The sequence below is a fragment of the Oncorhynchus keta genome, chromosome 33 (genome assembly GCF_023373465.1).
Source record: "Oncorhynchus keta strain PuntledgeMale-10-30-2019 chromosome 33, Oket_V2, whole genome shotgun sequence".
Lineage (NCBI taxonomy): Eukaryota > Metazoa > Chordata > Actinopteri > Salmoniformes > Salmonidae > Oncorhynchus > Oncorhynchus keta.
In genome coordinates, this window is record NC_068453.1 from 15,340,119 (window position 1) to 15,362,257 (window position 22,139).

Sequence of the window (22,139 nt, forward strand, 5' to 3'; positions counted from 1 at the left end):
GAGAGAGAGAGAGACAGAGAGACAGAGAGACAGAGAGACAGAGAGAGAGAGAGACAGAGAGAGAGAGAGAGGGAGAGAGAGACAGAGAGAGAGAGAGACAGAGAGAGAGAGAGAGAGAGACAGAGAGAGAGAGAGAGAGAGAGAGAGAGAGGGGAGAGAGAGACAGAGAGAGAGAGAGACAGAGAGACAGAGAGACAGAGAGAGAGAGAGAGACAGAGGGACAGAGAGACAGAGAGAGACAGAGGGACAGAGAGACAGAGACAGAGAGACAGAGAGAGAGAGAGAGAGAGGGAGAGAGAGACAGAGACAGAGAGACAGAGAGACAGAGAGACAGAGAGACAGAGAGACAGAGAGAGAGACAGCTTGGGGTGTAATAAAGGCAGGAAAGACTGCCGTTGTGCTTTGAATCACAATGGAATGAAATGACAGAGGAATCGAGAGGAGATGGACGTCTCTTGGCCAGGGCTCTTGGTTTATTTTGCTTTACTGTGACATTCACTCTGTGTTTGATGTAATGGCTGGCCTGAACTCAGTCAAGGGTTAAACTAGCAGTGAGAGAGGGATGACGGCACGATCCATCCACAATAACACAGAGACTATGTCCAAAATGGCAGCCTATTCTCTATATAGAGCACTTCTTTTGCACCATATAGGGAACAGGGTGCCATTTTGAACACAGCCAGAGTCTTTTGAACAGCAGGGATGTGGTAGCCTCTAATTTAAGCTACAACCTTTACCTTTACTACAACCTCACTTATATTGCATTTGGCACCGTAAGGATCAACTTCTTCATTCATATTATTCATGGCCCTTTTCTCTCTGAAAAATCTCTTATGTACTGTTAAGAAAGTAGGCTATAGACTGGGTCTTTTGTTAACTACAGGCCGCCTTTATAACTCTTAAACCTGTTTGACTCACTCAGAAGCTATTCAGCTGAAATCCTTTTTGAATTCTATATAAGATATGTGAAACGAAGCCTGAGTTCTGAAAAGCCCGATCTAGATTCAGCGAAAAACATTCAAAGTGAAAAGCCTATTATCCGTCATCGTCATGATGATGATGACGATGATGACGATGATTATCTACATTTGTGAATGGTCTTACCTCTGGGTTCCACTCCTGGTCCGTACACCTTCACCCCGCTGGTATCCACGGCTGGGTCCACCTGCACACGGGCGGGGAACTCGGGCACGGCGTGGCCCCCGTATTTAATGGTGATAGTATACATGCCATGGAACTGTGGGATGTACGTGATAGAATAGGTCCCATCACTGTTGTTCTGAACACGCACCTCCGCCTTCGACCCCGAATCGGAAATAATCTCAATGGTCAGCTCGGCCTCCCCAGCCTTGGCGCAGTCCACTACGAACGACCCTGCCTCGTTGACCTTCCCTCTCTCCAAGCCTGGCCCACTTGCTGTGACCTTACTGGGGTCAAACACAGACTGTACCATGGCCTTGAAGGGGGAGCCGGGGATGTGCTGCTCGGCAAACAGGATGTTGATGGCATATTCGCCGGGCTCTGTGGGCAGGTAGGAGACAGAGCAGGACCCGTCGCCGTTGTCCTGGCACTCGATCTTGGCCTCGCATGGCCCCTCCACGGTCAGGCCCAGCCCGCCGGTGCCCGCACCCTTGGTGTCAATGGCGAAGGGGGCCGCCTTGCCCACCATGCCCCCCTGGAGGCCTGGGCCATAGGCACGCACCTGAGTGACAGCAAAGGGGAGAAACCATTAGACAGCTCAGAGGGGGTGATTAGATCTAAAATGGGTGCTCTATGTTACAAATAAAATGGAGTATGCGATATTAAGCTCTATTGAATTTCAGTAATAGAGCCATCAGAAGTGAAGAAGTAACAGTAGTCTCATCTGAGAAATGGTTGAAAGATGACTCCATCTGACCAACATGAAAAATGCATATGTCTATGACCACAATAACTATTTCAGTTCCTTCTCTGCATGACCGGCACATTCTAAACCCTCCCAGTAATGCTTTCAGAGAGTGATGGTGTATGGGGGGGTTGGGGAATATCTGGTGAAGGGGTTCAGGTGTGCTATGTACCAACAGCCCCAGTCCCACATGGGACAGCAGTGACCTCACCGCCTGACTCATCTAACTGTGACCAAAGGGAACACACACACACGCACATGTATACGCACACATACTCGCTCTCTCTTTCTCTCTCTCACACACAAACACACATCTGCTGACATTGGTTAATGATTGGTACTCTCTGGATGAGTCTTGGCCAAATCAAACAGCCCCCAGGTGATCAGAGTGATGAATATGTTTCATTATCACTGTATTACACTTCTACTGCTCCTGGACCTGTCTGTGTGAGAACGGGAGATGGAAAAAGGGGCAGAGAGATGGGTGAGGAGATACTCACTACTAAGATAGGACACCATGGGTTTTGAGTTAGACCCTCTCTGGCAGTTGTTAACCCCATGCAGACTGGACCAATCGCTCGACAGAGCAGCACAGTGTTGTGAGATGTCTGAACATTCCTTCCAGCATAGCTCAAAGTGTAAAACCCACTAGCTTTATCCACATAATCCTTTGGTGATCTGTATTCTACAGTGCTTACTGTACACAGGTTGTGTGTGTGTGTGTGTGTGTGTGTGTGTGTGTGTGTGTGTGTGTGTGTGTGTGTGTGTGTGTGTGTGTGTGTGTGTGTGTGTGTGTGTGTGTGTGTGTGTGTGTGTGTGTGTGTGTGTGTGTGTGTGAGTGTGTGTGTTCGTCTCAGGTGTATCCTACCTTTGAGGGGTCAGGGGGCATCACCCCCTCCACAGTGAAAGGGCTCCCAGGCACAGGGTTCCCATCATAGCTGATGTCCACTTTGTAGGGGCCCTCCTCAGGGGGAATGTACTTCACAGTGTGCACTTCGTTGGCCGTGTCAGACTCCAGCTTGCAGGGGATTGGCCGACGAGAGGGCGAGGTGATCTTCACATCCAACTTGCCCTGACCACCGGCGCCATGCGTGCTCACAGTGAACTCCTGATCCTTCCCAACGTCAACCTCTGTAGGTCACACACAAACACACACACACACGAACACACACACACAGGGTATCAGGCCGGGCTATAGCCTACATTCCTGTTTGGCACCAAAATGAAAACAATAGATTTGAATTGAACAGAATGGAATGATTAGATACCTAGGGGATCATAATTATTTTCTATATGACTATGGAGCCAAGCCATCACATAAAACAAATACTATACTGTCCTTGGTGCATCGGCCAAATTATTCCTTGGCAGTATTGAATTTCACGAGAGAGAGCCAGTTGATTTTATATATTTCTTCTTAAAGGAAGTAACTGTCAGAAGAATTCCAACGTATTATCTATGGCTGTGTGTTCTGGAGAAGACAAGTGTGTTGGAGGTCATAAGGTCACACTCTTCCATGTGATGAACAGTGGTTATTTCCTGGTCAGTTTCTTAGTAAAATGACAGTACGTGTGTGTGTGGGGGGGCTACTCACTGTTGTTCAACCCCTGAACTTTGACCTTATTAAGGTCAAGGGGCGGAGCCACAGTGATGTTGAAGGGGCTCTTGGGAATGGGGTCACCGCCGTGGCAGATTGAGATAGACATGTTACCCTGAGAGAGGGAGAGACAGAGAGAGAGAGGGAGAAAGGGTGAGAGGGGGAGAGAGAGAGAGAGAGACAGAGAGAGAGGGAGAAAGGGTGAGAGGGGAGAGAGAGAGAGAGAGAGAGAGAGAGAGAGAGAGAGAGAGAGAGAGAGAGAGAGAGAGAGAGAGAGAGAGGGAGAGATAGAGAGAGAGGAAGAAAGGGTGAGAGGGGGAGAGAGGGAGAGCGAGAGAGAGGGAGAGATGGGGAAGAGAGAGAGAGAGATATGAGAGAGGGAGAGACAGAGGGCGATATGGTGGGGAAAGAGGGAGGGAGAGAGAGAAAAAGAGAGAGGATATGGGAGATGGAGAGAGAGAGAGAGAGAGAGAGAGAGAGAGAGAGAGAGAGAGAGAGAGAGAGAGAGAGAACAGATGAATGAGTTGTTATGTTATATTATGACATATGGACATACTGAACATATGTGCACTGCAGTGTAGCGCACGGTGTAGGAGTAGTCATGGTTACATACCTGTTGCACTCCAGTGTAGCTCACAGTGTAGGAGTAGTCATGGTTACATACCTGTTGCACTCCAGTGTAGCTCACAGTGTAGGAGTAGCCATGGTTACATACCTGTTGCACTGCAGTGTAGCGCACGGTGTAGGAGTAGTCATGGTTACATACCTGTTGCACTGCAGTGTAGCGCACGGTGTAGGAGTAGTCATGGTTACATACCTGTTGCACTGCAGTGTAGCGCACGGTGTAGGAATAGTCATGGTTGTCAATGATCTCAAAGTCTCGAACGGCGTCCCCTTTGGCTGCTCCGGTGAAGTGCACTTCAGGCTTGGCCTTGCCCGCTCCCTTGGTGTAGATGGTGAAGTGGGTGGGCTTACCTACTTCCACTCCTTGACGTTGTCACACAGAGGGATATTCGTGATCAATACAACTGATCTACTAATCAGGTGCATTAACAGTCATTAGCATAGAATTAAATAAAATACCAGAATTGGACATTGATATCCATTGTTTTGTATCTCTAAAGTCATTTTTAGCATCATAGTTTTATGTGATGTTGCTCTATTGGCCATGTCGGTGGCTTGATGTCATGGATACTAGAAGTCTCACCTGTCTTGTTGAGTCCGGGTCCCTCCGCCCTCACCTTGTTAGCGTCATGGGAGGGGTCCACCTTGATCCTGAAAGGGCTGATGGGTATTTCCTGTGTCAAGGGTCAAAGTGGGAAGGTCATTGTTATTGTTCGGTTTCATATTAATGAAGCTAAAAATGGTGGCGTAGTTTCTCTTTCTCTCACGTGGTCAGCGAACAGCACCATGATGGTGTAGCGTCCGGGGCCGGGGGGCATGTACTTCACTGTGAACGTGTCGTTGTCGTTCTTGATGATGTCAAAGTCGATGTCAGCCTCTGCCGGACCCACCACGCCGGGAGCACACTTTATGCCGATACTGACATCCCCTGAGGAATGGGAATGGGAGTGAAGGGGTCCAGGATTAGGGAATTCAGGAAGGGGATGAACATTGGAGTGGAAAAACGCAAGTAATATTGTTTAGCATTGAGAAGGCAGATGGCAACAAAATACTCATCAGTGTTAGAACCCACTCAACAACACCCAAACTGTCAGCTACAAAGATAAGTAGTGAAGACCCTTCTATGTGTTATATTTCTATGTTGCATCTCACCTTGACCTGCCTCGCTGCAGTCCACAGTGAAGTAGGTGGGCTCGTTGGCCTTCAGACCTGACTTCTCCACACCTGGACCATACACCTTCACATTCTCTGGGTGGCTGCCCTCTCCGATGGTCACCTGAGACACACACACACACACACACACACACACACACACACACACACACACACACACACACACACACACACACACACACACACACACACACACACACACACACACACACACACACACACACAGCAATGACCATACATTACCAGCACTATAACATTGTACAAAGCTGTATACTATCTTTGGAAATGCACGGCCTTTGCAATAGAACGCTGTAAGTGACGTACTGTACGTGTGGACTGTATGTGTATCTAACACAGGGCTCTTCAACCCTGTTCCTGGAGAGTTACCGTCCTGTAGGATTTTGCTCCAACCCTAATCTAGCGCACCTGATTCTAATAATTAGCTGGTTGATAAGCTGAATCAGGTTATTTACAACTGCGGAGGAGTGAAAACCTACAGGAGGGTCTCTCTCCAGGAACAGGGTTGGAGAGCCCTGCTCTAACAGGTATTTGATTACAGTCTGTTAGAGTTGGGTGGTCAGCCTTACCCTGAAGGGACTGTTGGGGACGTTGACCTCTCCCCAGGTGATAATGATGGTGTGTTTGATGGGCTTGGTGGGAATGTAGACACAGAGGAAGGTGCTGTCTCCGTTCTCTGTGATCTGGATGTCGATGGGGAAGCCCTCTGCATCCTGGGCGTATATCTTTAGCTGGCCCCTGCCGGCTCCACTTGCATCAATGGTGAACTCTGCTGGTTTGTTGACAATGCAGCCAATCGGTTCCAGACCTGGGCCATAGCTCTTCACCTGCAAGTAGAAGGCATTTATAATGCTGTTATGTCATACTTATGTAGCCTTTATGTCATTATTACGTCACTATTACAGTATGTTACCATTCTCTTACTGTTACGTCACTTTAATATTCTCGTTCTGCAGGCTGGCAAGCTGGTGGGGTAAATGTGAAGGGGTGGGGTCTAACCTTCTCAGGGAACACGTCATTGGCTGTGAGGAGGATGTGGGCCATAAAGGGGCTGTCCTTGATGTCCTCGTCGTCACAGATGACGTGAACAGCGTAGTCGCCAGGCTCCGTGGGCCAGTAACGTACGTCACATGACCCGTCGCCCTTATCATCACACTCTATCTTAGCCTGCGACGGGCCCTCGATGGAGAAACCTGGGGATGAACAGGGACAGGGAGAGAGATATAGGTACACATTATATAGTGGGTAGAGATATAAGCTCACACACACACAGAAATGCACACAGATACACTGGCAACAAAGAGGCAAACAGGCATAGATGACAACAGACTAAGTAATATTGGCAGGTTGGTTTTGTTGTCGCTTGCGATAGAGGTAGAAGACAGAGAAAGAAGAGTAAATTAATCCTAATTCGTATAATAACTGTGATAAGGTGAACCATCAGGGGTCATGACCTTTTCCCTCAGCTGGCAGGTCAGACTGATCATGTGACAGGAACAGGAAGCCTTCAGGCCTTGCGCTGGTTTCCGTGACAAGTGACCCCCAAAATGTGGGCTTTAATCTCTCCAACTCTCCAACTAATAACTATTGTGTTTGTGTGTGCGTGTGCGTGTGCGTGTGCGTGTGCGTGTGCGTGTGCGTGTGCGTGTGTGTGTGTGTCTGCTTGGACATAAATTGCCTGACAGTCATGGCAGAATTTCAATGGAAAACAGTCCAATAGTATAATCCTGTGTCTTTCTCTTTTTACGGCCGTCAGACTTACCCAGAGTTCCCACCTCTGTGCCGATGGCCTCCACCACAAAGTCAGCTGACTTCCCCACCATGCCTGTCTCCAGGCCCGGCCCCCACGCCCTCACCTTCTGGGACCCCACGTCCTCACTCACCCCCACCTCAAACGGGCTGCAGGAAACACACACACACACACACAATTTAATGCAGACACATACATACATAGACACACATACAGTCAGGGGTGGTCTCGTCAAACAGGAATCCTTTATAGCCCCATTGACTGTAATGTCATGTAAAATTCACGTAATTGATGTTGGGCAGCAATGATATTTCCAGTTCCACCCCCCCTCCCCCCAACCATTAAACTCTAAGGAATGCAGGAATGTACGCTTCATAACATGACTCATCACAGGTCATTTTGGCTTCTTTAAGCTATTTCAACATCTGTCCTTCCAGGACACCCCTGGAAAGCCCTTAATGGTTGAGCACATTGCCTTTGTAACTTTCATGTGGTTGTGCCCACAGCAGAATAGGGGGGCGGACAGGGTTTTACCTGCGTGGGATGGTCTGTCCGCCCCAGGTGATGGTGATGGTGTATTTGCCAGTCATGATGGGGTAGTAGTCACACTCATACACCCCGTCTCCCACGTCACGCACCTTCACAGGCTCCTCTAGTCCCTCTGAGGGGGTCACAAACAGGTCACACAAGGGTCACACACAGCCGCTCAGAGGTCAAAGGCTAGCCAGAGCATACAGTAGCTTTCCTATCACAGCTAGACCATTGAAAAGCATTACATTTCATGAAGAGTATTTATGCCCCTATGAAACCAGTAAATTAATGTGGTGGCAAGTCATAAACAATACAAAATACTACACTCATATCCACACACTCACTTGGCCCCTTGACGGTGACCTTGAGCTCTCCGCTGCCGGCTCCCTTGGTGTAGACCTTGAATTCGGCCACCTCTTTCACCCTCACCCCCTTAGGCTGGAGACCTCTCCCTGAGGCCCGGCACATGTTGGGGTTGCTGGCTGTGGGACCACCGAGGGGTAACGTGGTTAGACAAGAAGACAACAGGATACACACTCACACACACAGGCTGCGGCAGAGGTTGGCTGTTAGTTAGTCGGTTGAATGGTGGTGCATGAAGCACAGTCTGCATGGGCTACAGTCTGCATGGGCTACAGTCTGCATGGGCTACAGTCTGCATGGGCTACCAGGGAAGAAGCAACAGGAGAGATGGACATTGAACAGGAGTTATAAACCTGCAGAACAGCTAGACAGAGAACAAAGGCGGGTTACTGTAAGACACTGGGCTTGAATGGATAAGTCCAAATGAAAACAACAAGACGTGTTGAAATCATTTCTATGGGCTTGAATACAATGATGTTACACGGCGAACCTCTAGTTAGATGGCAAAACATTCCAAGGAAAAATAGCTAGCATAACTATGCTAACATCTTGAGTTATGATGCAGCAGGCTTTCAATTAGCTAATTACCAGTGCTGTAATAGGACTGTAAAAATGCCTTGGCCACAGAAAACATTACAGTAATTTTGTGAAATTAGGAAGAAATAACCAGCTAACTCTCCCAATTCATCATCATTTTATTTTAGAGATGTTTAGAGACAAGTTTAGAGGTGACCAAAAGAAAAATATGGAAAACAACTTAATAAAATAACTGGATGAAAAGTGAAATAGATTGATGGAAAACCTCTTGATAGAGAGGCTTATTAAAGTGGGTTATGAAGACAAACAATGTTATTGTTTTGTTATGTTATGAAAAAGCTTTAAGAAATGTCAGGTTAACATTAAGCTACAAATGGAGGAGCATTTGCATGTTCAGTGTTAGTCAGAAAATGTAAAGTTGTAAATGGCTGACTGAACACAGAGCGATTGCTTTGGTCTGGAGGGGGATGAAAATGAGGATGACAAGTAGACAGTGTAATGAGGTATGTAAGACTCACACACGTCTGGACGGTCACGCTGACGTTCGCTCTCGTCCAATGAATCAAAGGTCAAAAGTCAAGACAATCAATTTTCGTTTGACTTGAACAGGATTGTTTGTTTCTGGGTTATCAAAAGGTGAATTGGGAAACTATCACAAAAAAACAGTGTTATGGTACACTATGATGCTGTTGTTTTGTTCAAATCCATTTTTGTTCATTCATGGGTGTTGTTACTCATTAGTTCTGTTCTAAATCGTCCAAGTCAATTTAACGTCACACGTGGAAGAAATCAAATCACGTGGTACAGGATATTAAGCCAAAGTGAGCTACAAACTGGATAGAAATTAATGTGTGTGGGATTATTTGATCACTTTTTTGATATGCATTATTCAAAGATTATTGCAATGAGACAATGTTGGAAGACCAATGTACTTATATTTTTGAAGAAGGTGATGTACTGTAAGTGTGTGACCTCTGTGTGTTGAAGAACTCCTGAGCGTCTGTAAAGGTGACCGTCCAAAACCAGCCAACCACCTGGATGGATGGTGCTGCCTCTATTGTTAAAATGAGGAGGAACTGCATTTCTTTCTCCCATTCACTCTCTTCCTTTTCTTTCATTCTTGCATTCTCTCTCCCTCATCCTTTCATTTCTTCTTTCAGTTACAAACTCACTCATTCCCTCTCATTCTCTCTCTTTGAAAGCTGCCTGGTTTGAAGGGGGGGGTGAAGCCACAGAGGGCTAAGCGCCAGCACATGCCATCAAGCTGGGGACACCTGGTGCGGTGCATCGCGGGGGTTGGGGGTATAGTTTTGAGTTTAGGGGGGACCAGGCTGGCGCAGGCAGGCTCCAGTCTCTGCTCCACGGGCAGGCCTGTACTAACTTGGTCGCCTGGGTTTGGGCGGTGTTGGGGGGGGCACTCTCTTGGCCTTGTCTGTGGGTGGGGTGCGTATGGACTGGGGCACTATCTGCACCGGAGAGCCAGGGGGCAGGGCGCTCGGTGGAGCTGCATGGAGGAACAACAACAACATAAGACACACGCAGGAACAGGACAGGTCACTCTGGAGAACCACCAGAAGCCACAGCTTAGAACCCTGCTGCTCCAACACTCAGAACCCATCCAAGGTCCTCCCACAAACCAAGGGTTCACCAACCCTAACCCAACAATTTTCAGAATAACCCAAAAGACTTCAGACCATGTCGGGGGCCTGTCTGTTATCCTCTTGAAGCTAGGGGGCAGTATTTTTATGTTTGGAAAAATAACGTTCCCAAAGTAAACGGCCTATTTGTCAGGACAAGATGTTAGAATATGCATATCATTTACAGATTAGGATAGAAAACACGCTAAAGTTTCCAAAACTGTCAAAATATTTTCTGTGAGTATAACAGAACTGATATTGCAGGCGAAACCCTGAAAAAAATCAAACCAGGAAGTGGCTTCTATTTAAAACTCCATGTTCCATAGCCTCCCATTGCTCCATTTAAAGGGATATCAACCAGATTCCTTTTCCTATTGCTTCTTCAAGGTGTCAACAGTCTTTAGACATAGGTTCAGGCTTTTATTTTGAAGAATGAGCGTGAACGACCACATTGCGTAAGTGGATAGGTGGGGGCTCTCAGAGTGAGTTGTGCGCAAAAGAGCAAGGTGGCCATTGTTACTCCCGGTCCAAGTGAAAAGCCAACTGTCGATATATTATCGAATAGATATTTGAAAAACACCCTGAGGTTTGATTATAAAAAACATCTGACATGTTTCTGTGGCCATTATGGATATCATTTGGAATTTTTGTCTGCGTTGTCATGACTGCTCTTTCCGGTGGATTCCTGGGCATAACGCACCAAACTAACGGAGGTATTTGGATATATAAAAAAATATCTTTATGGAACAAAAGGAACATTTGTTGTCTAACTGGGAGTCTCGTGAGTGAAAACATCCGAAGATCATCAAAGGTAAACAATTAATTTGATTGCTTTTCTGATTTTCGTGACCAAGTTACCTGATGCTAAGTGTACTTATTGTTTTGTCGAGTGATCGATAAACTTACACAAACGCTTGTATTGCTTTCGCTGTAAAGCATAATTTCAAAATGACAGGTGGATTAACAAAAGGTTAAACTGTGTTTTGCAATGTTGCACTTGTGATTTCATGAATATTAATATTTTCTGGTAATATTATTTGACTGTGGCGCTATGCTATTCAGCTTTGCTGATGACAATTATCCCGGATCCGGTATGGGTGGTTCAGAGAGGTTAAGGCAGGTTATCACTGTCTGTTATGGAGATCAAATGTTTAGTAGTGAGGTCAGTCTAGGCATTAAAACTCAATATTACTCAGATTAGAAAGAGAGGGAGGGAGTCAGATAGTGGATTACTATAAAAAATCAGTACGATCAATAAAATCTGTGTTTGTGTGTTTGTTTGTTTGTTTGTTTGTTTGTTTGTTTGTTTGTTTGTGTGTGTGTGTGTGTGTGTGTGTGTGTGTGTGTGTGTGTGTGTGTGTGTGTGTGTGTGTGTGTGTGTGTGTGTGTGTGTGTGTGTGTGTGTGTGTGTGTGTGTGTGTGTGCGTGCGCACAGGCATGTGTGTGTATGTTACCCTCTGAGATGTGGACAGTGAAAGGGCTTCTGGGTATCTGCTGCCCAGCAAACGTCACGTAGATAACATGAGGCCCCTTCAGGATAGGGCAATAGGTACAACGGAAAATACTGTCCCCCTTGTTTTCCAGAATGATCTCCACGGTGTCTCTTCTGCCCTGGGAGTCCACAATGATCACACCCACATCTCCAGCACCGGCACCTGAGGACAAAAAGAGATGTGCTAACACCTTCTACTGTGTGTTCAGGGGACAGAAATGGACATAACACTGGAGGACGGTAGAGAGAACAAATACATACATGTACTTTGTCATCATGATTGAAGGAATAAATATCAGCTAATATTGCAAAGCTAATGATCACTCTAAAAGATCCTTAGATTTACTTACAACCCTATTGATGAAACTAGGGGATTTCAATAGGGAAGGTAGATGATCTACTTCCATACCATGAACATGGTCCTCCCCAGATATGTATGTGTGTGTTACCTGCTGTGTAGATGTCGAAGTAGGTCGGCTTGTTAGCCACGTTGCCTACAGGCTCCAGTCCTGGTCCTCTGGCCTGCACCTTGTTGGGGTCTCCCATGGCCTTGGACACACTCACTACGAAGGGACTCCTGTCTATGTCCTGCCCAGCGAACATCACCTTCACCTGGGGAAAAGAACACGCATAGACCCCTGTTAGACCACTGGAGGAAATCCCATACTACTGAAGTTTATCAACTAAAATTCAAAATATTTAAGTATGTAAATACAGGTACTGTAAGTGCGTTACCTTGTGAAGGCCCTCCACTTTGGGTAGGTAGATGACAGAGTACGTCCTGTTCTTGTCATTGTTGGGGATCACTCTGGCCTGGAAAAGAAAGAGAGGGGCGAGACGGGAGAAAAGGAGAGAGAACAGCAAATTGGGCAAATGAACAGCATCTTCAGGATGGAGGAGTAAGGGATTGAGGAGTTATGGGTTCATGTGAGTGAGAGTGCCCCACCTCCTCTGTGTGTCCCTCTGAGTCCTCCACATAGACCAGCACCTCCCCTAGCCCCGCCTCCACTGTCTCCACGATGAACTCAGCCGGCTTCAGCACCATGTTACCTCTGGGATCAATACCTGACGGGGGAAAGGATGGAGATGTAAGAGCCCTCTGTCACTTATTCTGTGCTGACAGATGTGAACAGGATGAAACAACAATAATTCTTGCACCTCATATACAGTATAAAAATACAGAATAAACAGAAGGCCTTTGGGCGATTGAGCCTTTAGAAGATGTAGATTGTTAAGGAAGTCTGATTTTTACCTATGTTTTATTTGTTTTGTTATTTTTTATTGCAGTGGTCCAAGCACACCATGACCGTCGTGAAGCAGGTGGGACAAAACCAATTCGCCCTCAGGAGACTGAAAAGATTTGGAATGGATCCTCAGATCCTCAAAAGGTTCTACAGCTGCACCATCGAGAGCATCCTGACTGGTTCCATCACTGCCTGGTATGGCAACTGCTCGGCCTCCGACCACAAGGCACTACAGAGGGTAGTGCGTACGGCCCAGTACATCACTGGGGCCAAACTTCCTGCCATCCAGGACCTCTTTACCAATCAGTGTTTAGAGGAAGGCCCTAAAAAATGTCAAAGACTCCAGCCAAGCTAGTCATAGACTGTTCTCGCTGCTACCACACTGCAAGCGTTACCGGAGCACCAAGTCTAGGTCCAAGAGGCTTCTAAAACAGCTTCTACCCCCAAACCATAAGACTCCTGAATATCTAGTCAAATGGCTACCCAGACTATTCACATTGCTCACCCCCTCCCCTCTCCACACCACTGCCACACTCTGTTGTCATCTATGCATAGTCACTTTAATTAACTCTACCTACATGTACATACAGTTGAAGTTGGAAGTTTACATACACTTAGGTAGGAGTCATTAAAACTCGTTTTTCAACCACTCCACACATTTCTTGTTAACAAACTACAGTAGGACATCTACTTTGTGCATGACACGTACTTTTTCCAACAATTGTTTACAGACAGATTATTTCACTTGTAATTCACTGTATCACTATTCCAGTGGGTCAGAAGTTTACATGCGCTATGTTTACTGTGCCTTTAAACAGCTTGGAAAATTCCAGAAAATGATGGCATGACTTTAGAAGCTTCTGATAGGCTAATTGACATAATTTGAGTCAATTGAAGGTGTACCTGTGGATGTATTTCAAGGCCAAACTCAGAGCCCCTTTGCTTGACATCATGGGAAAATCAAAATAAATCAGCCAAGACCTCAGAAAAACAATTGTAGACCTCCACAAGTCTGGTTCATCCTTGAGAGCAATTTCCAAATGCCTGAAGGTACCACATTCATATGTACAAACAATAGAACGCTTGTATAAACACCATGGGACCACGCAGCCGTCATACCGCTCAGGAAGGAGACGCGTTCTGTCTCCTACAGATGAACGTGCTTTGGTGCGAAAAGTGCAAATCAATCCCAGAACAACAGCAAAGGACTTTGTGAAGATGCTGGAGGAAACCGGTACAAAAGTATTTTTATCCACAGTAAAACGAGTCCTATTTCGATAATACTTGAAAGGCTGCTCAGCAAGGAAGAAGCCACTGCCATAAAAAAAGCCAGACTACGGTTTGCAACCGCACATGGGGACGAAGATCGTACTTTTTGGAGAAATGTTCTCTGGCCTGATGAAACAAAAACAGAACTGTTTGGCCTTATAGGCCATCGTTATGTTTGGAGGAAAAAGGGGGATGCTTGCAAGCCTAAGAACACCATCTCAACTCAAGACATCAGCCAGGAAGTTAAAGCTTGGTCGCAAATGGGTCTTCCAAATGGCTTAAGGACGAAATGGCTTAAGGACAATAAAGTCAAGGTATTGGAGTGGCCATCACAAAGCTCTGACCACAATCGTATAGAACATTTGAGGGCAGAACTGAAAAAGCGTGTGTGAGCAAGGAGGCCTACAAACCTGACTCAGTTACACCAGCCCTGTCAGGAGGAATGGGCCAATATTCACCCAACTTATTGTGGGAAGCATGTTGAAGGCTACTCAAAACGTTTAACCCAAGATAAACAATTTAAAGGCAATGCTACCAAATACTAATTGAGTGTAAACTTCTGACCCACTGGGAATGTGATGAAAGAAATAAAAGCTGAAATAAATCATTCTCTCTACTATTATTCTGACATTTCACATTCTTAAAATAAAGTAGTGATCCTAACTGACCTAAGGCAGTGATTTTTTTACTGGGATTAAATGGAAGGAATTGTAAAAAACTGAGTTTAAATGTATTTGGCTAAGGTGTATGTAAACTTCTGACTTCAACTGTACTATCTCAACTATTCTTTTTTTCACTACTCCTCTTTAATAACATAATAATAATTACTTTTATCTCTTATTCTTATCCGTATTTTTTTTAAACTTCTCTGTCGGATTGGAGCTTGTAAGTAAGCATTTCACTGTAAGGTGTATTCGGCACATGTGACTAATACAATTTGATTAGATTTTATTGACCATTTCAAATTATACGTTTATTAAACATATACCCGTAGGCTGCCACTCAAACAAGGGGGGGAATGTAAGAAATACATACAGAGTTTAAGTTATAATACATTCCGTATCAACAGGATAAGAAAATAAAAACAATATCGATGGTTAAATTACATTAGAAGGCCATTTGTTTTGGTCTGGAAGAAAAGTAAAAGTGAGTGTGATCCCCCATATCACCTCCACCCTACCTGACACCCTAGACCCACTCCAATTTGCTTACCGCCCAAATAGGTCCACAGACGATGCAATCTCAACCACACTGCACACTGCCCTAACCCACCTGGACAAGAGGAATACCTATGTGAGAATGCTGTTCATCGACTACAGCTCGGCATTCAACACCATAGTACCCTCCAAGCTCGTCATCAAGCTCGAGACCCTGGGTCTCGACCCCGCCCTGTGCAACTGGGTACTGGACTTCCTGACGGGCCGCCCCCAGGTGGTGAGGGTAGGCAACAACATCTCCTCCCCGCTGATCCTCAACACGGGGGCCCCACAAGGGTGCGTTCTGAGCCCTCTCCTGTACTCCCTGTTCACCCACGACTGCGTGGCCACGCACGCCTCCAACTCAATCATCAAATTTGCGGACGACACAACAGTGGTAGGCTTGATTACCAACAACGACGAGACGGCCTACAGGGAGGAGGTGAGGGCCCTCGGAGTGTGGTGTCAGGAAAATAACCTCACACTCAACGTCAACAAAACTAAGGAGATGATTGTGGACTTCAGGAAACAGCAGAGGAACACCCCCTATCCACATCGATGGAACAGTAGTGGAGAGGGTAGCAAGTTTTAAGTTCCTCGGCATACACATCACAGACAAACTGAATTGGTCCACTCACACTGACAGCGTCGTGAAGAAGGCGCAGCAGCGCCTCTTCAACCTCAGGAGGCTGAAGAAATTCGGCTTGTCACCAAAAGCACTCACAAACTTCTACAGATGCACAATCGAGAGCATCCTGGCGGGCTGTATCACCGCCTGGTATGGCAACTGCTCCGCCCTCAACCGTAAGGCTCTCCAGAGGGTAGTGAGGTCTGCACAACGCATCACCGGGGGCAAACTACCTGCCCTCCAGGACACCTACACCACCTTCCTTACAGGAAGGCCATAAAGATCATCAAGGACATCAACCACCCGAACCACTGCCTGTTCACCCCGCTATCATCCAGAAGGCGAGGTCAGTACAGGTGCATCAAAGCTGGGACCGAGAGACTGAAAAACAGCTTCTATCTCAAGGCCATCAGACTGTTAAACAGCCACCACTAACATTGAGTGGCTGCTGCCAACACACTGTCATTGACACTGACCCAACTCCAGCCACTTTAATAATGGGAATTGATGGGAAATGATGTAAATATATCACTAGCCACTTTAAACAATGCTACCTTATATAATGTTACTTACCCTACATTATTCATCTCATATGCATACGTATTGTGGAAGGACCACTAGAGGGCAGGCTGGGCTCATGGATAGTAGCCCAACAAAGCATGGGAGACAAGGTAACCAGAGTCAATTAAGCACAGCTGACGGTACTAATGAGATACTCTCCTTCCCCTATAAAAGAGAGAATGGAACCAGCAGAGAGGGAGAAAACTATCTCTGGAAGATGGCCACCGAGAGAGAGAAGCTGTGCTGAAAGAACCACGAAGATGGTGACAAACCCGTGATTTATGTTTGTTGTAGTTTAAAGATTATCCTATTATGTTCTTGTTTCATCTGGAGAAGAAGATGTGTGTTTTTCCTTGGAAGATTTTTCATTGATTATGTTAGAATGTTTTTGTTGACAAAATACCCTCAATAGAGAACCGTGTTCAATCAGAAAAACCTACTCCTGACTCGTTTATTCCACCTTCCCGCTTTAGAGTGACGCCTAATTACTTGGTACGCTCACAGTATATACTGTACTCTACATCATCGACTGCGTCCTTATGTAATACATGTATCACTAGCCACTTTAACTATGCCACTTTGTTTACTTTGTCTACATACTCATCTCATATGTATATACTGTACTCGATACCATCTACTGTATGCTGCTCTGTACCATCACTCATTCATATATCCTTATGTACATATTCTTTATCCCCTTACACTGTGTATAAGACAGTAGTTTTGGAATTGTTAGTTAGATTACTTGTTGATTATCACTGCATTGTCGGAACTAGAAGCACAAGCATTTCGCTACACTCGCATTAACATCTGCTAACCATGTGTATGTGACAAATACAATTTGATTTGATTCGATTTGATTTGATTTAATTGTGCATCTGGCCCTTTATTTGTGCATCTGGCCCTTTAATGGTGCATTTAGCGAGTGAGGAATGTGCCGTCCCGGTCTAGCGATGGTTCTGTACTGCTGCTGCTCATTTCATGGCAAAGTTATTGTTATTATTGTCTTTGTATTCTTTAGAGGGTGGATCAGCTTTAATATTGCTTATAGATTGTGGCTTCTATCAATGTAGTTGTCTGCATCATTTACAATCCCCCATTTATAATTTTTTCCATTTGCATGGAAAAGTTTGAAAATAACAAATAATAGATACAAATTATATATTTACGCATGATATACTTCTGCCAGGTAAGCTTACTTTGTAGTGCAAGTATTTCTGTCAACGCACAAGACGGTTATCGCATCAACTGGCCACACACGGAGACATAGACACAAACATGCTCACCACACAGACAGACAGGGGCAATATTGCTGGAAATGAATTGGCAGAGAGTGGTAGGTTTGGCTTTTTAATGCCAATAGTGGCTAACCAGGGATAATGTCAATGTTGAGCAATGTTGTCCATTGACTAGCACCATTCATTCTCACTATCAATAATAACTGTATGCACTGGCGGTTAGGAGAGAGTGAGGTGATTATCATCTAAGAGACCACATCTTCTTGGCGGCAGTGCTGCCTGCCAGTAGAAATCATCTCTGATTGATTGAGAGATTCAAGGAGCTATCATCGTTAAGTAACATAATAGACGCAAAGCATTGGATATTTACGTTCATGCACTTCGAAATTAATTTTGTAACTTTGCCCAGAAGCATTTACCTACAGGACACTCCCACATCATATGGAGGAATGTGTCTACCTGATTTAGAGGACACAGTGAACAGTTGGGAGTTGGGGCCAATTTCCCTGGTGTTAAATACAGTCTGTGAACAAACTTAAAATGTGTAAATTGACGGTTTGGATTATGGGATGCAAATGTCATATTTTCCATATTCTGTTCCAGTTAAAGGGTTGTTCAGAATCACTTAGATCTGAGGACCATATTTTTGAATGACGAGCTCAGAATATGAGTTTTGCATTAGTTGTTTATATATTATAGATTTCAGTCCTGTCGGGAGCCCAGATTATTTATTTATAGATAAAGAAGTTAAAGAAGTCTTTGAAGGAAATCAGTTGTTCCCAGTCTCTCTCCCTCACCTGGTCCGTAGGCCTTGGCCTTCTTAGGGTGCAGAGTCTTGGAGCGCAGCGGGGCGCCAGGCTTCAGCTTGGATTTGGGAAACTGGGACAGGTAGGTCATCACCGAGTGCTCGTCCACATTGGGATCCACTATTTCCTCAGGGGCTATCACCTACAGAGAGGGAGAAGACAATAGACGGTGCACAGGGTCAAAGGTTATCATCACATCCTGTTTTTCTATGGATATACTCACAAGATACACGTCTCTAACAATGGGAGTCGTTGTCCACAAAGCGGCACGGTGGGCTGTCTAACTCCAGCCTATCCTTAATTTTGGATTGGTGGAGACATCTCATTATTGTAATGCTTTTCTGAATATTAGATGAGGATTGTTGACTTCAACAACCTGTATTCAATGGAGAGAGAGGCTATGCTACTAACCTCATGCCATCAATATGTCATGTTTCCTACTTATATTAGTGCACTCAAAACAACTTAAGAATTACGAAACATACATTTTTTTGTTGACAAAATGTAACACTCTCTCATTGACCTCCATACAAAAACTCCTTGGTTGGTGGGCGAAACAATGAAAAAACGCAAGGAGACAGATTTTCCACTAAGTTGGAAAATCCTCTTCCTCTCTGTACACAATCAAAGCCTGATTTAATAAGAAGAGGGGGAGAGGAAGATGTGCCACACACACAGGGGTCAAAGGTTATCACATCACTTCCTGTTTCTCCGAACACATACTCAAAGAATGATTTAAAAATGTTATAATAAATATTGTATTAATAACTACTAACCCGAGGATAAAGAACTTACTTCAATTGAAAACACAACAAAGAAAGACATAAAATAGACAATCCTCTCTCTCTGCCTGTAAAGTTTAGGTAAAACAACAGGCTGGTGAAAAGACCCAGAAAACCAGGGCAGTGGAATCAAAAACAGCAGCTCTGGTGGAATTAAAGGCTGATTGTATTGTCCAACATCACAATGTGTTTTCCTTATGATCGCAGTGGAAAGAGGATGAGGAGAGGAGGAATAGAAAAGCGAGAAATGCCACCAGGAAATCATGTTGGAGTGGTTTAATGTTTTACTGAGAAAGAAAGAGTGAGCTACAGGAGTGAGGTTTGAGTAGAGAGAAAGGGGGAAAGGAGAGAGGGAGAGGAGAAAAGAGAGAGCAGAGGGAGAGGAGGAGGAGAAAGCAGAGGGAGACGAGGAAGGAGAGAGCAGGACAATGAGAGCAAGTGAGGAAAAGAGATGGAATTGATATAGAGAAAGAAAGAGAGGGGGGAAAAGGGGGAGATGTAAGGAAAAATATAAATATTAAAGAGAGAGAGAGACAGAGAGACAGAGAGAGAGAGAGACAGAGAGAGAGAGACAGAGAGAGAGAAAGAGAGAGAGAGGCAGAGAGAGAGACAGAGAGAGAGAGAGAGAGAGAGAGAGAGAGAGAGAGAGAGAGAGAGAGAGAGAGAGAGAGAGATGTATTCACCCTACACACCCTAATTGACAACCAAACAAACCAAAACAAAGGCAAAGTCTTCTCATGCTTTGTTGATTTCAAAAAAGCCTTCGACTCAATCTGGCATGAGGGTCTGCTATACAAACTGATGGAAAGTGGTGTTGGGGGTAAAACATACGACATTATAAAATCCATGTACACAAACAACAAGTGTGCGGTTAAAATTGGCAAAAAAACACACACATTTCTTCACACAGGGTCGTGGGGTTAGACAGGGATGCAGCTTAAGCCCCACCCTCTTCAACATATATATCAACGAATTGGCGCGGGCACTAGAAAAGTCTGCAGCACCCGGCCTCCCCCTGCTAGAATCCGAAGTCAAATGTCTGCTGTTTGCGGATGATCTGGTGCTTCTGTCACCAACCAAGGAGGGCCTACAGCAGCACCTAGATCTTATGCACAGATTCTGTCAGACCTGGGCCCTGACAGTAAATCTCAGTAAGACCAAAATAATGGTGTTCCAAAAAAGGTCCAGTCACCAGGACCACAAATACAAATTCCATCTAGACACTGTTGTCCTAGAGCACACAAAAACTATACATACCTTGGCCTAAACATCAGCGCCACAGGTAACTTCCACAAAGCTGTGAACGATCTGAGAGACAAGGCAAGAAGGGCATTCTATGCCATCAAAAGAAACATAAATTTCAACATACCAATTAGGATTTGGCTAAAACTACTTGAATCAGTCATAGAGCCCATTGCCCTTTATGGTTGTGAGGTCTGGGGTCCGCTCACCAACCAAGACTTCACAAAATGGGACAAACACCAAATTGAGACTGCACGCAGAATTCTGCAAAAATATCCTCCGTGTACAACGTAAAACACCAAATAATGCATGCAGAGCAGAATTAGGCCGATACCCACTAATTATCAAAATCCAGAAAAGAGACGTTAAATTCTACAACCACCTCAAAGGAAGCGATTCACAAACCTTCCATAACAAAGCCATCACCTACAGAGAGATGAACCTGGAGAAGAGTCCCCTAAGCAAGCTGGTCCTGGGGCTCTGTTCACAAACACAAACACACCCTACAGAGCCCCAGGACAACAGCACAATTAGACCCAACCAAATCATGAGAAAACAAAAAGATAATTACTTAACACATTGGAAAGAATTAACAAAAAAACAAAGCAAACTAGAATGCTATTTGGCCCTACACAGAGAGTACACAGCAGCAGAATACCTGACCACTGTGACTGACCCAAACTTAAGGAAAGCTTTGACTATGTACAGACTCAGTGAGCATAGCCTTGCTATTGAGAAAGGCCGCCGTAGGCAGACATGGCTCTCAAGAGAAGACAGGCTATGTGCTCACTGCCCACAAAATGAAGTGGAAACTGAGCTGCACTTCCTAACCTCCTGCCCAATGTATGACCATATTAGAGAGACATATTTCCCTCAGATTACACAGATCCACAAAGAATTCGAAAACAAATCCAATTTTGAAAAACGCCCATATCTACTGGGTGAAATTCCACAGTGTGCCATCACAGCAGCAAGATTTGTGACCTGTTGCCACGAGAAAAGGGCAACCAGTGAAGAACAAACACCATTGTAAATACAACCGATATTTATGCTTATTTATTTTATCTTGTGTCCTTTAACCATTTGTACATTGTTAAAACACTGTATATATATATAATATGACATTTGTAATGTCTTTACTGTTTTAAAACTTCTGTATGTGTAATGTTTACTGTTAATTTTTGTTGTTTTTCACTTTATATATTCACTTTGTATGTTGTCTACCTCACTTGCTTTGGCAATGTTAACACATGTGTCCCATGCCAATAAAGCCCTTGAATTGAATTGAATTGAATTGAGAGAGAGAGAGAGGGGGAGAGCGAGAGAGAGAGAGAGAGAGAGAGAGAGAGAGAGAGAGAGAGAGAGAGAGAGAGAGAGAGAGAGAGACAGAGACAGAGAAGTCAGGTTCTGCAGCAGCTGTTAGGCACACGAAATGTCTGTGTTTTAAACAGCTCCCTGGATAATGGAGTCAATAATTATACACAACACGGGGACTTACAGGTGGAAACACACACGTTTACATACTCTCACACACACATGCTAATTTACGACCTACATACCCACAGA

The 22,139-nt window shown here is 45.0% G+C and overlaps 1 protein-coding gene across 10 annotated transcripts in view; it reads right to left on the reverse strand.

Moving 5' to 3' along the window:
* LOC118365956 (filamin-C-like) overlaps positions 1 to 22,139 on the reverse strand; it is a 79,079-nt gene that overhangs the window by 20,044 nt on the left and 36,896 nt on the right. For 5 of the 10 annotated variants that reach the window (XM_052492081.1, XM_052492080.1, XM_052492079.1 and 2 more), the window contains exons 4-21: positions 18,541 to 18,691; positions 12,554 to 12,672; positions 12,343 to 12,420; positions 12,057 to 12,219; positions 11,570 to 11,770; positions 9,860 to 9,982; positions 7,923 to 8,060; positions 7,582 to 7,708; positions 7,060 to 7,196; positions 6,297 to 6,490; positions 5,867 to 6,124; positions 5,259 to 5,382; positions 4,874 to 5,034; positions 4,690 to 4,780; positions 4,300 to 4,469; positions 3,480 to 3,597; positions 2,754 to 3,016; positions 1,105 to 1,702 (exon numbers count right to left, since the gene is read on the reverse strand). In XM_052492081.1, the coding sequence (XP_052348041.1) occupies positions 1,105 to 1,702; positions 2,754 to 3,016; positions 3,480 to 3,597; positions 4,300 to 4,469; positions 4,690 to 4,780; positions 4,874 to 5,034; positions 5,259 to 5,382; positions 5,867 to 6,124; positions 6,297 to 6,490; positions 7,060 to 7,196; positions 7,582 to 7,708; positions 7,923 to 8,060; positions 9,860 to 9,982; positions 11,570 to 11,770; positions 12,057 to 12,219; positions 12,343 to 12,420; positions 12,554 to 12,672; positions 18,541 to 18,691 (3,214 nt within the window). The remainder of the gene's footprint in view (positions 1 to 1,104; positions 1,703 to 2,753; positions 3,017 to 3,479; positions 3,598 to 4,299; positions 4,470 to 4,689; positions 4,781 to 4,873; positions 5,035 to 5,258; positions 5,383 to 5,866; positions 6,125 to 6,296; positions 6,491 to 7,059; positions 7,197 to 7,581; positions 7,709 to 7,922; positions 8,061 to 9,859; positions 9,983 to 11,569; positions 11,771 to 12,056; positions 12,220 to 12,342; positions 12,421 to 12,553; positions 12,673 to 18,540; positions 18,692 to 22,139) is intronic. The other 5 variants (XM_052492084.1, XM_052492088.1, XM_052492083.1 and 2 more) reach the window with 1 other exon arrangement.